The sequence below is a fragment of the Oreochromis aureus genome, linkage group 15, assembly GCF_013358895.1.
Source record: "Oreochromis aureus strain Israel breed Guangdong linkage group 15, ZZ_aureus, whole genome shotgun sequence".
Classification (NCBI taxonomy): domain Eukaryota; kingdom Metazoa; phylum Chordata; class Actinopteri; order Cichliformes; family Cichlidae; genus Oreochromis; species Oreochromis aureus.
The window spans coordinates 38,457,743-38,473,389 of record NC_052956.1 but is presented as its reverse complement, the minus strand read 5'-3'; the positions used below and the strand labels follow the sequence as shown (position 1 = coordinate 38,473,389).

The window sequence follows — 15,647 nt, the reverse complement described above, 5'->3', positions numbered from 1 at the left end:
ATTCAAACCAAATGGATGGTTTAAAAAAAAAAGTCTCACGAGGCTCCCCAGCAACAGCCTGTATTTCACAGTGGTCTTTATAAACAATGGCAGGTTACTGTTGTTCCTTTTTCTTGAGCCATCTCAATCCCACGACTCAAGGTGCTGAAAATAAAAGCCTTATATTTCCCGTCTTTGTTTTTGTTATAACCCTTTCATCTCTGTATGTTTAATTCAGTAATCAGATGGGGATAAAGGGTCCTGTGAAAAAATTAAAGACCGATATGCTTTTTGACCAAGTGATATTTTGGCTACAGCGATGCGTCGCTGAAGCTTAACCGAATCAAAGAATGAGTAAAAAGGAGTTTCTAATCTTTTCATCTGACGTTTTTATTGAATGCATCTTGGAGCAACCAAGGGCTCCTTTAAGACCCTGCCAGAGTCACTTAAGGAAATCAGAGTGGGGGGTTTTGGGAGCCTGCAGGGGTTCATTAGGACCAGACTGGTTCAACTTCCTTTTGCCAGGGAGGAAATAGAGAACACAGAAACACAGAGAGAGAGAGAAAAATGAAGAGAGGTAACGACCGGAGAATGAGGGCTAGCACGGGGAGGGAGCGGGGAAGGGAGGGGAGCGCAGGGTCAGTGGTGACCAGTCAGAAAAACACGGTGAGAGACAGTAAGACAGAAAGAGTGGAAATAGAAACTAGGGAGAAGAGGAGTGCAACTGGCAGCAAGAAGAAGGTGAGAGACAAAACAGCTGAGGGAGAGCAAAGAAAGCCAGCGAGCGCTGCAATGCCAGTCTCTCCTGTGACAGCTTGACACCACGAATCAAACTAAGAAATGAAGACAAGTAACGAGACGAGCGTCACCAGGATCACTGCCAGTCTGGCTCTTACCTATAGGCTACGGCGCTCTAAAGCCACACTATTTTCACTGTGGCTGTCATATTGGCGAGCGCTCGAAATGAACACAGACCTTCTTTTTTTATTTTTTCATTTTTTTTTTTAGTAATGTTTCGCTTTCTTTGATAAGATAACTGCAGGATGAAGTGGAGCTCTGTCCTCCTCGGCACAAAGAGGATTGTATACTTCATTCTTTTGAGCGAAAGAGTTGCATAGGGTCTCTCTGTTCCTGTTTTCCTCTTGGCGCTAGAACACATTCATCACCCCCGTACTGATAAATGGCTGCTGTATACAAAATAATAAAAAAAACACGCACATGCACACTTACAAGGGCACGTCCATACAAACACACTTCATATTTGTGAGGCTTTTGTAGCTCACCTATGATATTTATGGAGTTATTGCATAAACTAGTTAAAGGGATTCAGGTAGTGACAGCCCAGGGAAGGTTATATGCGTATTTACAGACAGCCACAGCTCAGTATAGAGTTTCTGAGGAAATAGCTAGAATAAAAAGCTTCCTCGTATGACAACAGTCACGTTTCTTAGGTCAGTTTGGGTGTAGCTGTTGATCGCTGGAAGGTGCATATTTCCATTTTTTCTTCTTTATTTTATTTTCAATAGCTGCCTCGTGATCCTAACGCGCAGTCTTTCAGCAGTTACGGCCTTTTTTTTGGTTACGCACACACGCACTCTGGCTCTCTCAGTTCCTGGGAGTCTAGCAGCGGTGTAAATATTATCTTACATCACTGTTCCCGAATCTGCCACACAGCACTGAGCACCTTTATGTCAGGATTAGTAATGGGTAGTTCAGATGTAGGAGAGAGAAGGAGGGATGGAGTTACAGAGAGCTACCCCCACAACCCTTGAGAGGCTTTGCATGCCGTCTGCAAAGGGGCTTTCAAATTTTGGTGCTCGGGAAAACCTTATGGTTCCAAATAGCTCGATGCTGCATGCCAGCCTTTTTTTTCCCCATCCATCTCTTTTACCGTCCTTTACCCCACATCCCTGATTGGTGGGTAGAACGGGATCTGTAATAGACACTAAAACCTGTGATTAGCTCAGTTTTGCTCTGTTACTGAAATCCCGATTTGTGATTGGCTGTTGTCCTGCTTTGATGTGTTCAACTGTATCCAACGGCTTTTTTCCAAAGGAAGACGGGAACTAGAGGAATAGTGTTTCTGATACAAGTACTCACGTTGACTGCAGAATAAGGCTACTGGGAGAGGTTGAATTTTCAGCTAGATGCCCAGACAGTTGGCTGTAATTTTCATTCATAAAAGCAGATAATTTTGACTTCAGGGTACATAAACATGTCAATGAATTGAGAAACCCCCCCCCCCCCCACAAAATATATTAATAGGAGGGCATTGTCTATTAAGGTGATGTTAACTATTACTTAGAGTTAATGTTCATAACCTCTGATTTTGTTGAACTGATTTATAGCAACAAAGTGACAAAATTCCCTTCGCTACTCAACAAATAGACCCTTATTACAGATCCCATACGATCACATCACCCAGACATTAAAAAGAAAATGGGCGGTCTAAGACTTTTGGACATTGTTAATAAAAGAGCCGACTTATCTCCAAAATCAAGCCGTATCAAACTCGGCCAGCCTTTCGTTGGGCATCTGTTGCATTGTCATTTGAAGTCAGCTCATAGAAAGACACCATTCCACTCACGGTTGCCAGTTCATTCACCCTCCCTCTGCACTTCTCTTCCATTTTTTGCAGCCTTTGTTGTCTCACATAATCTCTTTCTCACTGTGGGAACATAACAAAGAGTAAAAAGAATTGATTTGTTGTGTCAGGTATAATAACTGATATTTGAATACCTTGCACCGGTGCTGGAAATTGTTCCGTTAAGAATGGTACATTGCTCTTGAATTTCTCCCCAGATGATACCTGCTTTTGTACCTCGAATCCGAGGTGGCCCTTTCTGTTTCTTGCTGAGCGGAATCTCTCTGAGCGCTCTTGATTGTCCGTGATGACACTGAGCTGAGCGACGGCAATTCTCTGATGCTCGCAAAGACGTGCGCATCGAGGCGTCAGGCTGTTGCGAGCAATCTTAGGATACAGAGTCAGGAACCAGGGTCAGTTATGGGGTGAGCGATTAACCCACACAATCTGTTTGTATGCATTCACTCTGACGCAAATATGCTCTTCTAAATGCACGAGCATACACTCGTCAGTGCCAGAGTGGATTTATGCCCAGGCAAAGGCTAAGAGTTCCAAAGTGTCCTTCAAAGAGAGAAAAAAACCCTCAACTTTCATCTCTTTCTCACTACTTCTCTCCTTGTCGGAATAGATCTTTTTTTTTCTTTTCTCCAAAGATGCTCTAAACTCACTCCTGTAATTGCGTAGCATGCCTGTCTGTTGGACTGATAAGAAAGGAGAAAAAAGTGATATGAAGCAGAACAAGAAGAGAAAAAAATACTGAGCATCCTTTGAATGTGTCTGTTCTCTCTTACCTGACAGATCAATCGAGCTCCGAGCTTTGGGACAGATCAGAAGATTGATTATGATGTGAAGAAAGGTGTGCTGCTCAATGCCCTCAAACTCCTCAACATCAGGTATTGTTTTCCACCCTGTCTTACACATACACACCCATGCAAATAGATACCAACAAATTGCATCTACGGTTCGCAAATCCTGCCTGCGGCTCTTTTGCCCGTCTCTAGTGGCTCCCTGTGGCTTTCACAAAAATAAGTAGATGAATATAAATATGGAAATTAACTATGCTGCTACTGTAAAAATGTGGAGCCTTTACATTGAATTTAAAAAAATTGTTCCTCTCAGCCAGTCGGTCACCTGCTGCCTTCTCTTAGTTTTGCTGGAAATCAGTAGAGGTGTCTGGCATGAATGCACCTAAACACATCAATGGCTAGTCTTGACCCCCCCTTAGCTATGCATGCAAAAAGAAATAAAAATGACAGCAAAACAAAGAATTTAACATGCAAAGATTTGTTTCCTTGCTGCTGGCATGCTCGATCTGAAGCCTATAAGACCGCTATATGTTTCATCAACAAACTTCACAATTGCTCTGTTTAGTTGGTGAAGTTTTGTGCGCAGAGGCACTCGAAGTTTGTATCAAGCTTTCCTTTAAAGGGCTTTAAATGCTCAGAATTTCAATCGGTGCTTAGGTTTCTTTTATTTATTTATTTATCTTTTAATTTGACAGCCGAGCAAACTTAAAAATTATTTTGACGCACAGTACAATCCGGCCATTATCTTGTTTTGGTTTCAGACTGATGAGACAGTAGTGACATTAGCGTGAACGCAGCAGGAAGTTGAAGCTTTGGACAAATAAATTGCTGTCTTTCTAAATTTGTGTGTTGGTGTTTCTGTGGTGGATAAAAAGACGGATAATGGCCAAGGTACAAAGCCATGCAATACCATCTACTGTGTGCTTTGTGAACCCTTCAATCAGAGATGCTGGGTGTTTGTGAGTTTCTGAATGTGTCTTTTTTTTAACCTGTGCGCTGATCTGTGGTTCGTATATCTACATACGCTTCCTCTGCTGCTCTTTGTTTTGGTTTGTGGGTGTATTTCATTTTTTTTAAATGCACACTGTTTTTATTTTGGAATGTATTTTTCGTATAGGTAGGGTGCGTGTTTGTGTGTACGTGTGTGTGTTTGTGTTTGCTGGCATGCTTTTCTGTCCCCTGGCTACGGAGAGTCTGTCCTCTGATTGATCATTGTACACCAGACCTCTGGATCTCTGCTCTTTTTTTCCCTCTTTCTCTGTGTGCTTGTCCTCCTCTTACTGCTCTAAATATAGTCTCAGCTCTGCTAGTCACACACATATATACAAACAAAGTGCATACACACACACACACACACACACACACACTGGATCAATTACATGCAACATCGTATACATCTAATTTGGCCAAGTGAGGTGCGTGGTGCACCGGGCCCACATAAAGACTCGCTCCATCCTCCTGAATGGATTCATGTGGGCCAAACAAATCTCTTCTCAAAGTGATTTGTTACATGGCTGATGTTTAATGTGCTGCCACAGATTAAAAAGGGAGATTTGGTTATTTTATGACAAATAAATCGTAGGACGGCTTGAAAGGCTTGAAGCTCTTTCCACTGGACATAGCGCTTATGTTCACGCTACAGTGAATGGGGGGGGGAGAGGCTTCGCTCACTTTTTCCTTGTATAGTAATGACTTTGCTTCCCCCAAAGGGAGGAGCTGGTGCTGTGTAGAGGTAGGCTTGGCTCTTGATTCTGCTCACCACATCAACTGTATCAAATGGGATCAATTCAGACCCGGTCGGGCATGGACATTGATAAACCTCAGTCCCCCAAAAGCACTCAATATCCAATTTAAAGGACCAGCGATTGACTAAAATGAATTGCCCTTTCTCTAGACCGCAGTGGCCCACTTGTTCAGAATTAGCTGTCTGGTCCTGTTCATCCCAGAGTTGTTTGTGTCTCAGCTTCATCTCTGTTTTTGTATTGTTGAGTGTTTTGTGGGGGCTTTTTTTCTGTCTTTTTTTTTTAACCAGCACAATGATGTGATAAGGCAGATATTCAGGTCAGCTAGGGAGGAGGCCCACAAGCTGTCAGGCTTTATTATGACACTTTTAAAAACCCTTTTCCGTTGATTATGTGTGTGTGTGTGTGTTTTTCTCAGTACTGTCTAGTGTTACAAATAACCATTACATGCAAAGCAAAACAAAACTAAACAAAAAAAACTTTGGTGACAGCAAACATGAATAAAAGGTGCAATCAGAATGTTTTTGCTCTTAGTTAGCGCTCTGAAATCTGAACCCTTTCCGTGTATGTAGATGTTAATTGTCTTGCTTTTTGTTGATCCAGGGCGAGTGATAAGAAACGCAACCTAGCCCAGCAGAAGGCAGAGGCTCAGAGACGGCTGTATGGACACGGATCCATGAAGAAACTCTCGGCTGCTTCCTCAGACTGGGAGAAACAACGTCACACGCTGGAGCGACGAAGAGAAGAGCTGGTGAGGACGAGCAGAAAGAAGGAGAAAGCAGGAGGGGAACAGAAATCCATTCATTTAAACCTTTTTTTTTTAATTCACAAACACTGGGCTTTATATTCACTCAGTCACACACATTGTCCCACCTGAGACGCAAGTAAAACCACAGATCTCTGAAGCGCTGGCTGGTATCAAACTGCAGGGCAGCATCTGTGATGCTAAGCACCTGTACAAGGTGGTGCTCCTTAACTGTGGTCGAGGGAGTTGAGAGCGGTCCTCATTCATTTCCCCACCCGGACATTCAAAACCGGCCTGGGGATTAAAACAATGAGTGCACAGTCTCAAGCGGTGATCATAAGTCATGAGATACTTTTAAGCTTTGCAGGCCACACGAAAATGTGCAGAGAAAGGTGGTTTGGCTTCAGACAGGCTCACATCAGAGATCTGTGACGTGTCATTAGAGACATTTAGTTAACACACCAATCAGCTGGTACATCAATATATTTGATATATAAATTATATGTCTCAGCACCCTACTGTATTATGCACTTGAAACACAAGTCGGAGCTTGAAATGAAAAGCTTAAGCAGAAACTCAGTTTCAATTACTTCTTACTTTGTGTCAGAAGACTCAAAAGTTTTCTGACACAAGCATACCATTTAATTATTTTCTCTTTGAAATGAAGTCGGGGGAGCTTTGCTCATGTATATGGGGAAAAGTGGCAGCTACTAGTACTTTAACGCCTCCCACCCTCTTTGATTAGCCTTTTGATTAGCCATGGCACTAATCAGTGGGAATGAGGAAAGATGGCGGAAAGGCACCTTTTAGAAAAAGGGCATCGCTTCGTTTTCGAGTGCTGTTATGGCTGAAGTGTGAGACCAGGTTTGGGTCTATGAAAGGCACACTTTGCTTAGAGCTAAATGAGATTGCAGTGCTAGTAGGAAAGTGGTCCCCTCCTTTCGTCTTTATGCCAAATTGGCCAACTGAGCTCCACAATTACACCTTTGTAACATACTAATAAAAGAGTAAATGGACTAAATTATGAGTCATTGATGAGTGAGACTCTTTGTACTCGTTTCTTTCTTGCAGGAATTCATTCTGTCTTTGGCTCTAATAGAATATATTGTTTTGTTGGCACTGACTTTCACCTGGAAGAAGTTGTCATTTGTCTCTTTGCTCTTCTCTTATGTTTAGAAAGAGCGGCTGGCACAGGTTCGCAAGCAGATTTCAAGGGAGGAGCATGAAAAGCAACATCTGGGGAACTACAGGTAGGAAAGAGGCAGACCACTGGGGCGAAGAGCCTCTTCCTCCAGGAACACACCCACTGAACTTGTGCCAGTGCTCTTACGTTTATGGGGGTCATCTCGAGAGTGCCAGGCTCTCAGGAAAATAAATAAAGCTGTTGCAGGAAGAACAACCAAAAGCGAATCTATTGTTTGGAGAGAAGAACTGACTGAAAGAATGATGAGAATGAAAGCTGTCCAGTGATATGTAGGAATAAGGATGAAATTGTTATTCCTCTATGCACAGTGTGCACAACTTTTTCACAAAGTTACTTTAGTGTACACCTTTCTTGACAAATGGCAACCGGCTTTTCCCCACACTTTTATTATCTCCCCAAAATCCAGCAGGGACACTGGAAGACATTAAGCATGTCAATTTTTAATAGTCAGCTCACAGATGGAGCAGATTCACCTTACAGCATGACTCAGCAACACAAAGTTCAGATTTGCTGCTTGTCCCTTATAAATTGTTAATGCTCTTTCCCTCCCTCTGTGTGTCTTCTTGCCTTAATCCAATGTGCACACACATACAACCCCCCCCCTCGCTTTTCTCTCCCAATATGTTCCTCATTCACCTGCTTACACACAAAAACAAAGACAAACAGTCACACACACACCCTTCTTGCTGTCTTCCCAACTCTAAGTGACTTCTTGACTCATCACTTGAGTGAGTGGCTGGTGAATGTTGAATGCTGATCCAGGCCTGCATGAAGTGCTGTCACCTCCTTCCTATTTTTCGACAGGCAGTCAGACAGTCAATCAGGCAGGCTGGCGTCTGTCTGGAGCACCCTGGTAAAGACCTCTTAGCATTCAAATAGTGTCCCTGCACAACGCTGAAGTCTGATTAACACAGTGCTTCTCATTAGATGAGTTTGGGTAATGAACTGACTTACATTGTGTTATTAGATGAAACTGTATCAGGTACAGACAAGCCATGACCGTGACACATCCGAGGGAAACCCAGCTGCTATTTGCTCTTCATTTAGGATTCTTTAAAGGGTACAGCTTGTGTTTTATATATACACATATATATATAGATATATATATATATATGCATAATATGTGTATATATAAAACAAAGAGGTACGCTTACAGTCGAGAATGCTCATATTAAAATAAAGAATAGAAATAAAAGGTCAGCATATGTAAATTAATGTGAAAAAGAAAGTGTTGTAGACAAAAGGCTTGTAGAACAACTTCCTTTACACAGACCAAACCAAAGTAATGATAGCTGGCCCATCCCTCGGCCTAAACTGTGTGCAACAGGTTAGGCCGAGTGCAACAGCGCAACAGCGATCCCACCAAATCTACAGCAGAGTGTCTGAAAATCCAGACAACCCGATTGAAATGCTGTGGCAGAACCTGTGCGTAAAACAAAAGCCCACAAACCTCAATCAGCTAAAGCAACATCATAAAGATGAGTGCGCCAAAATTCCTCCACAGCCATGTGAGAGAGTGATAAAGTCATACCCAAAACAATTACTTCAACTTATTGCTGCTAAAGTGGTTCTATGAGCTATTGAATTATGGGGTGCATTTAGGTTTTCACTTGCTTTTTTCACAGGACTCTACAGTAATCCCTGTGAGCAGGACCTCAGACATCAGACTACTCTAAATGCTCATTGTTAGACAGTTTTTTTTTACTCTTGGCACTGTCGACTTAATGTGAGCGGATAAAGCCCTGTCTGCCTGCTGTTTGTATCTTTTGCTTGCAAGAGGGAGCCAATCAGGAAAAAGTTTCCTACTATGGATGAAGGTGAGAGTGTGAACCACATCCCAGAGTGAACGGGTCCCTTTAAATGTCTGGGAACAGGAAACTTTAAAGAACTGTTGACCAAAACAAATGTTTTTATTTAATAGAGTTTCAGATCCATGTAAATGGTCTATGTTAGTTTTTCTTTAACTCCAGTTGAGGACTGAAAGTAAGGCCCAGCAAACGTTTTAGTTAAACAATAGTGAGAGGTCACCCCCAAAACGTCCATTTGCTCAGAGATGGACGCTGCCAAAAAGACTGAGCAGTTAACACCCACCATTAAAGTGCCTCACCTTAAGCTTCTCAGTCGAGTGATTCATGACGCTCTTTAGGATTGAAAAGTTCTGGCTCTTTTCATATGTTATGAATCCATTTTCGTTTATGTGGCCGTTATAAAAAATGTGTCTTGGGAATGAAAAGAACCATTACATGCACCTTAAAGAAAACGTACCCTAGAAACTGAACGGTCGCTGAGAAATCTCACATAAAATAATTTCAAGGGATGGAATTCAAATGGTGGCTTTATCTCAGGTCTCAAAATCAATGTACCTGTTTGCATAATACTAGGTAACGGCTTTGGTCCAATGAAATAGTTCAGCTTTATGTGGCATTACACTGAAATCCACTACACATACGCGTGTATCTGTGACTAGCTCAAAGCCTATTAATCAATATTTAAAAAGATCTGTCCTGTCATTGTGCCATGCTAGAACATTTTCCACTGCTGTGTCCTTGCTGTGACTTCATTCATCTCTATAGTTTTGTCTTTTAATCACAGGTCTGTGCTTGTAGAGTGTTTTCTAACCAACTTGAGGGGAGTTTAGCACTCGATATTGTCTGTGCAGACGCCAGACTATATTCGTGCTTTTGCAATAACTAAGGCCAGTTCTTATCTTGATTAAAACAGTAACCTTGTTTTGACTTAATGGCTAAAGCGATGACATTGGGAGTTTGTAGATGTATTATGAGGGTAACCAGGCAGAGGTTTACGCATTGTTCTAATCCCCTCAGGCCTTGGATAAACACCGAGCACTGTTATTTTAGACTTAAGGGCACAAATGTGAATGTGTGAATGGGCACATTAGCAAAGACTGCAAAAACAGTGAAGCTCGTGCACATGTCGGTGAGGGTGAGAGCGTGTAGAAAGCTGTTGTATTAATGCACCATGTGAAAAGATTGACTGTTCATGCAGTTTCTTCACTCAAGGTCTCATTAATATTCTTCCGTCTGTATTGTCTCTTTGCTGCCTCCTTCCTCATGCTTCACTCTCACCTTTTGTTTGTCTTTCTCTGCACTTGCTGCACCTTGACCTTTCTGTCTCTCCCACCATCCATTGTGTCTCATCTTTACCTTTCTTTGTATCCCTGTTCTTTTTCTATTTTCTTTGTCTCTCTATATCTCTTTACCCCTTTTCCCCATTTTTTTAACTCCCACTGACTTCCTAAATATTTCACGGCTCCTCTTTCCACCCCATATCCCTCTTTTCCTTAACCTGAACCACCCTTTTTCTCTTTCTTCCACTCTGTCTCTCTCACCTTCTACTTTTATGACCCCATTTGTGACCCATCATTTCCTTTCATTTTCCCCTTTCCTTTTTCCATCATTCCTCACCTCTTCTTCACTCTCTTCTCCTTTCTCCCTCCTTCTCTGTGGTCCACAGACGTATTTACCCCCCAGACGACAAGCTGCTGTTGGAAAAGTATGAAAGCCTGCTCTCGGCCGCCTTTCAGACCTTCCTCGCCGGGCGAGCTGCCTCACTTCAAAAGGAAATGAATAATCCTCTGAAACGAATGAAGGCACGTACGTCAGTGGCAGACTGTCACGGACTCACACACGCACAAACACACGCACACAAGCAAAGAAAACTGCAGAAACCCACACCCAAACATATTCAGACACTTGTGGACAAGCAAACGTAAAAGAAAAGAAGCACACACAAATTTCTATTAAGATTCTGCCCATAGAGACAAAAAAGGATGCACAAATAACGCGAAAGTGTGCCGCAGCCCTTGGTATTTGTTAGAACACCTGAAAATACGTCCTCCTTCTCCTGTCTACCTTTCCACTGTCATTCACTCTTTTCACAAATATTCATTATGTTGTGCACATGAGCTTTTAAAAGCAAACAACAATGTCACTTTTATTACTTTATTTACTTTACAGTTACATCCTGCTTTCCTCTTTCTTCTTCTGTGTTTTTCTACTTTTCTTCCTTTCTGTAAAGGTTAACCAAGTTGCTGGCCACACATGTCAATGCATTTTTATGCAGTTTAATTACATATTTTATCGCACTTACACACATATATAAGATGACCTTTATTAGTCCCACAGGTGGAAAATTTGTTATACATGTAGGTATATACACTCAGAAGCTTGTGCGGTCATGCACTCATGAAATTGTAAAAGTCATTGTATGCTTATGAATACCAGCACCTCTGCAGTATCAGGAGGAATGCATCTTCAGTTAAGCTTTGAAGGTAAAGGTATGAAGAGAGGACAACAGCTGATTTACAGCCATGTAACTTCAGAAAGATGAGAAGGGGGGAAGAAAGGAATGATGAGCGGAGGATTGAAAATATAGTCATAAAGTAAAAAAGATGGTGAGACACTGATAGAGAGTTGTTTTGTTACTATTGTTTTGACTTGACTAGAGTACAAAAAAAATGGAGAGAAAGGGGCAATTTTTGGTTTTCATGTCTGGTTATGTATTCAAGAGGAACAAATCAATGGAATGAAAAGACACAGGGGAGGGAATTGTGGGATATTTAAAAACACGGAGTGAAGAAGCAATGATGAGGAGGAATGATGCAGATAGAACAAAAAACCCTTAACTGCGTTTGGCAACTGAATAGCAGTAGTGAATACTGTGCTGAATTTGGATATTTTTGACAGTAGTATTGACATTACAAGTACATATCAAAGTACTGTCATATGGAACCATCGGAGCTTTTGTGGAAACTGCCTCAGCAGTTTGTACCCTGTCGCAGTATTTTTTTTTCTAAAACTTATTGTGTGTCCTTTAAAGAATGGAAATCTCTGCAGAGCATTTTTAGAGATGTCAATCAAAGACTGGTCAGAGCCGAAACAAAATATAAAGGGAGAGAGTGTTGCTTTTGTGTTTCCTATCTAATAACACGATCATGAGTGACAACTCGACTGTCCTTATTGAGAGGCAGAGTGTGAGATACTAATCTTAACCATTTATGGGGAAAAAAGATGTTCCTGAACTGCAGTATGATATTCATCAGAGCACAAAAAACACATCTTATGCAAATATTTTCTTGCCTCATGTTTAAACATTATCTCTAGTTTTGAGCCAATCTACGGGTTGTTTTCAGGTACCTTTCTGAAAGGACTTTGAATGGAGGAGGGGGCTTGTGGATCCAAGCTCTATTTTATTTTTTTATGCACTAATCAGCCACTTTAATAGGTACATCGCGCTAGTAGAGAAGAATTTACAGAGAATGGAGAGAATGAAAGTTATCCACAGAAGGTTTGAAATGTTATTCTTCTATGCACAGTGTCAACTTTGGACCTATTCAGAAAACTGCATTAGCATGGACACATTTCTTGACAATGCCAACCGGCTTTCCCCCCCACTTTTATTATTCTCCCCACAAAAATCCAGCTGGGACGCTGGAAGACATAAAGCACGTCAATTTTCAATAGTCAGCTCACAGATGGAGCAGACTCACTGTAAGGTGACTCTGCAACACAACGTTTGCTGCTTGTCCCTTATAAATTGTTATACACTAACTAGCCACTTTAATAGGTACACCTTGTTAGCACCAGGTTGGACCCATTTTGCCTTCAGAGCTGCTTTAATTCTTGGCTGCATCAATTCGTCAAGGTGCTAAAAAAAAAATCCCCAGAGATTTTGGTCTACCATGACATGATTGGGTCACACAGTTTTTTTCAGATCAGCATCCGTGATATACGTCGTATGTTTCACCACATCCTAAAGGTGCTCTGTTGGACTGAGATCTGGTAATTGTGGAAGGCATTTGGATACAGTGAACTCACTTTGATGTTCAAGAAACCAGAATAAGATGATTTAGAGTTTCGTGGCACGGCACGTTATCCTGTTGGCCATCAGAAGATATGACCACTGTGGTCATGAAGAGATGGACGTGGTCAGAAACAATGGCTAGGGTGTTTAAACAACGCTCATTTTGTACTAAGGGGCCCAACTGTGCTACAGAAATCGTCACGCATCAGAACGGGTATTATATGTACAATTTCCTTCGATGATGTTTGTGAGCCAGTGATGTTCTTAGCTGACTGGAGTGCCACCCGGTGCGGTCTTCTGCTGCTGTAGCCCATCTGCTTCAGGATTTGATGTCATGTGATGTTCAGAGATGCTCTTTTGCATTTCTGAACTTGGTTGTAACCCTTGGTTATATGAGTTACTGTTGCCTTCCTATCAGATCGAAGCAGACCGGCCATTCGCCTCTGACTTTGGCTTTTTCTACTTAAATGCACTTAATTGCTAGATATTAACCTTATTGAGCATTTTGACAGGTGTGCCTAATAAAGTAGATGGTGAGTGTATATTTCATACACTCACCATATTATTTCATAGTTATTGGTAGGAATTCACCAGCTTTTTCAGTCTGGATACAGACACATTGGGCTTTTGCTGACAGTCGAGTATCATTATGATTCAAATGCTAAATTAGTGAGCTGTAACGTTTTTTGCACCGTGTTTCTTTTTAGCTCAGTGTGCATGCGTCTGCTGTGTGCTGATGTCGTGCATGGCTCTACTAGTTTCCCTCCCTTCCATTTCAGTTCTTTGTTTTATTGTGTGCCCTTTGCAAAACACACCTAGCAGAGCAGATGAGAGACAAGTGAAAGGAAGATAATGTCATTCGAAGAGATGACAACTTGTTATGTTACTGTAAACAAAAGCTTCCCAACAAGTGTTAAACCAAGCATAACAAAATGAGAAAAAGAGACTGAGAGAAGCCAGAGCTGTTCTGTCATTGTCAGCAGCTGAGACTGTTTGACAGCCTAAATTAAATCAAACAGAATTTAAAGAGAACCGAGTAGAAAGTGTATAAAAATGAAAATATCTCCAGACTGGTTTAAGTTAGATTAGCATTAAAAACTTAATTTATTAGGGAATTTCATTACTCATGATGTTGCTTTTTTCCTTTGACACATCATTCCTTAGCTCTGCTTAGGTGGTGTCAAACGTACGGCCCACGGACCAGATGTGGCCTGCAGGACAATTATATCCGGCCCGCAAGATCATTTCATACGTCAATTATTAACAGGCGTTTGAATCTTCAGCCCTGCCCAGAATCCACAAGGCAGGGGTGGGCCTTTATTTTGATAGGCACACCATGCGGCCAATCAAATGCAAAGGCAGACTAGGATCATACGGGATAATCATGTGAAAGAAGGAAGGTGGCGTTTCCAAGACAGCAAGTGTTGTGGTATAGGCCAGGTACGGGAGGCGGTCGGGAAAAATGGAAGAAACGAGTGAAAATGTAAAATGAGCAGCATCTGGCTGCATTTCAGTGATACTGGGTGTCTGATTGTTTAAATGAATCTGAATGTGCGTTTAAAGCCATTTATAATTCTTAACTTGTTGAATCTGCCGCTCACCACAACAAGCACAAGCAGAAATTTTGCACTTTTAACTGTTTTTCACAAGTTTCACAGCTTTTCCTCCTGATAAAAACCTCCCATATGGCCATTTATACTACACCTAGTAATTAAGCAATAAACAATTAACTTGTTGAACCCCAATGCCCCCAGTACTGGAGGCGAGAAGGAGAACATCTGGTTTAACAGGAATTGCAGCCAGATCTGTTATTTAAATATAGACGTGTGTGCTATTCACAGAAACGTCAGAATCCCGTCTAAAAGCCCACAAAACAATTTCAACAACCACCAAAAAGCTAAAACAGCAAATCATTAAAGACCAGGTAAATACCATCCATCCATCTTCTTCCGCTTATCCGGGGCCGGGTTGGGGGGGCAGCAGCCCCTGCAGACAAGCCCAGACCTCCCTCTCCCCGGCCACCTCCTCCAGCTTGGTATTCCCAGGCCAGCTGAGAGATATAATCTCTCCAGCGTTTCCTGAGTCTGCCCCATGGCCTTCTCCCGGTGGGACGTGCCCGGAGCACCTCGCCCAGGAGGCATCCTTGTCAGATGCCCGAACCTCCTCAGCTGGCTCCTTTCGATGTGGAGGAGCAGCGGCTCTACTCTGAGCTCCTCACAGATGGCTGAACTTCTCACCCTATCTCTAAGGGAGAGTCCAGCCACCCTTCGGAGGAAGCTCATTTCCGTCGCTTGTATCTGCGATCTTGTTGTTTCAGTCACTACCCACAGCTCGTGACCATAGGTGAGGGTAGGGACGTAGGTCGACCAGTAAATTGAGAGCTTCTCTTTTACACTCAGCTCTCTCTTCATCACGACGGACCAGTACAGCGTCCGCATCACTGCAGCCGCAGCACCAATCTGTCTGTCTCCTGCTTCCTTCTGCCGTCACTTGTGAACAAGACCCCGAGATACTTAAACTCTTCCACTTGGGGCAGGAACTTGTCCCTGAACACAGACATGCCGCCAGGTGCTGAAAGCTGACATCTCACAGATTCTGAAACTGCAGGTTTTTGTCTCTTTCTGACCAAAATTCACTGAACCAGCAGCTAAAGTAGCCCAAAACTATGCTTCACATTTGAAAAACATCATCATGAATTCCCTCTTACTTTGGCTGTCTGTCTTCCACCACAATAAAATTGCACTTCCTGCACAGCTCGATCTCT

At 42.3% G+C, this 15,647-nt stretch overlaps 1 protein-coding gene across 2 annotated transcripts in view; it reads left to right on the top strand.

The window, feature by feature from the left end:
* Positions 1 to 15,647, top strand: part of ttll7 (tubulin tyrosine ligase-like family, member 7) — a 92,052-nt gene that overhangs the window by 45,355 nt on the left and 31,050 nt on the right. For both annotated transcript variants that reach the window (XM_039599058.1, XM_039599059.1), the window contains exons 10-13: positions 3,362 to 3,456; positions 5,715 to 5,862; positions 7,033 to 7,106; positions 10,535 to 10,670. In XM_039599058.1, coding sequence (XP_039454992.1) covers positions 3,362 to 3,456; positions 5,715 to 5,862; positions 7,033 to 7,106; positions 10,535 to 10,670 — 453 coding nt within the window. The remainder of the gene's footprint in view (positions 1 to 3,361; positions 3,457 to 5,714; positions 5,863 to 7,032; positions 7,107 to 10,534; positions 10,671 to 15,647) is intronic.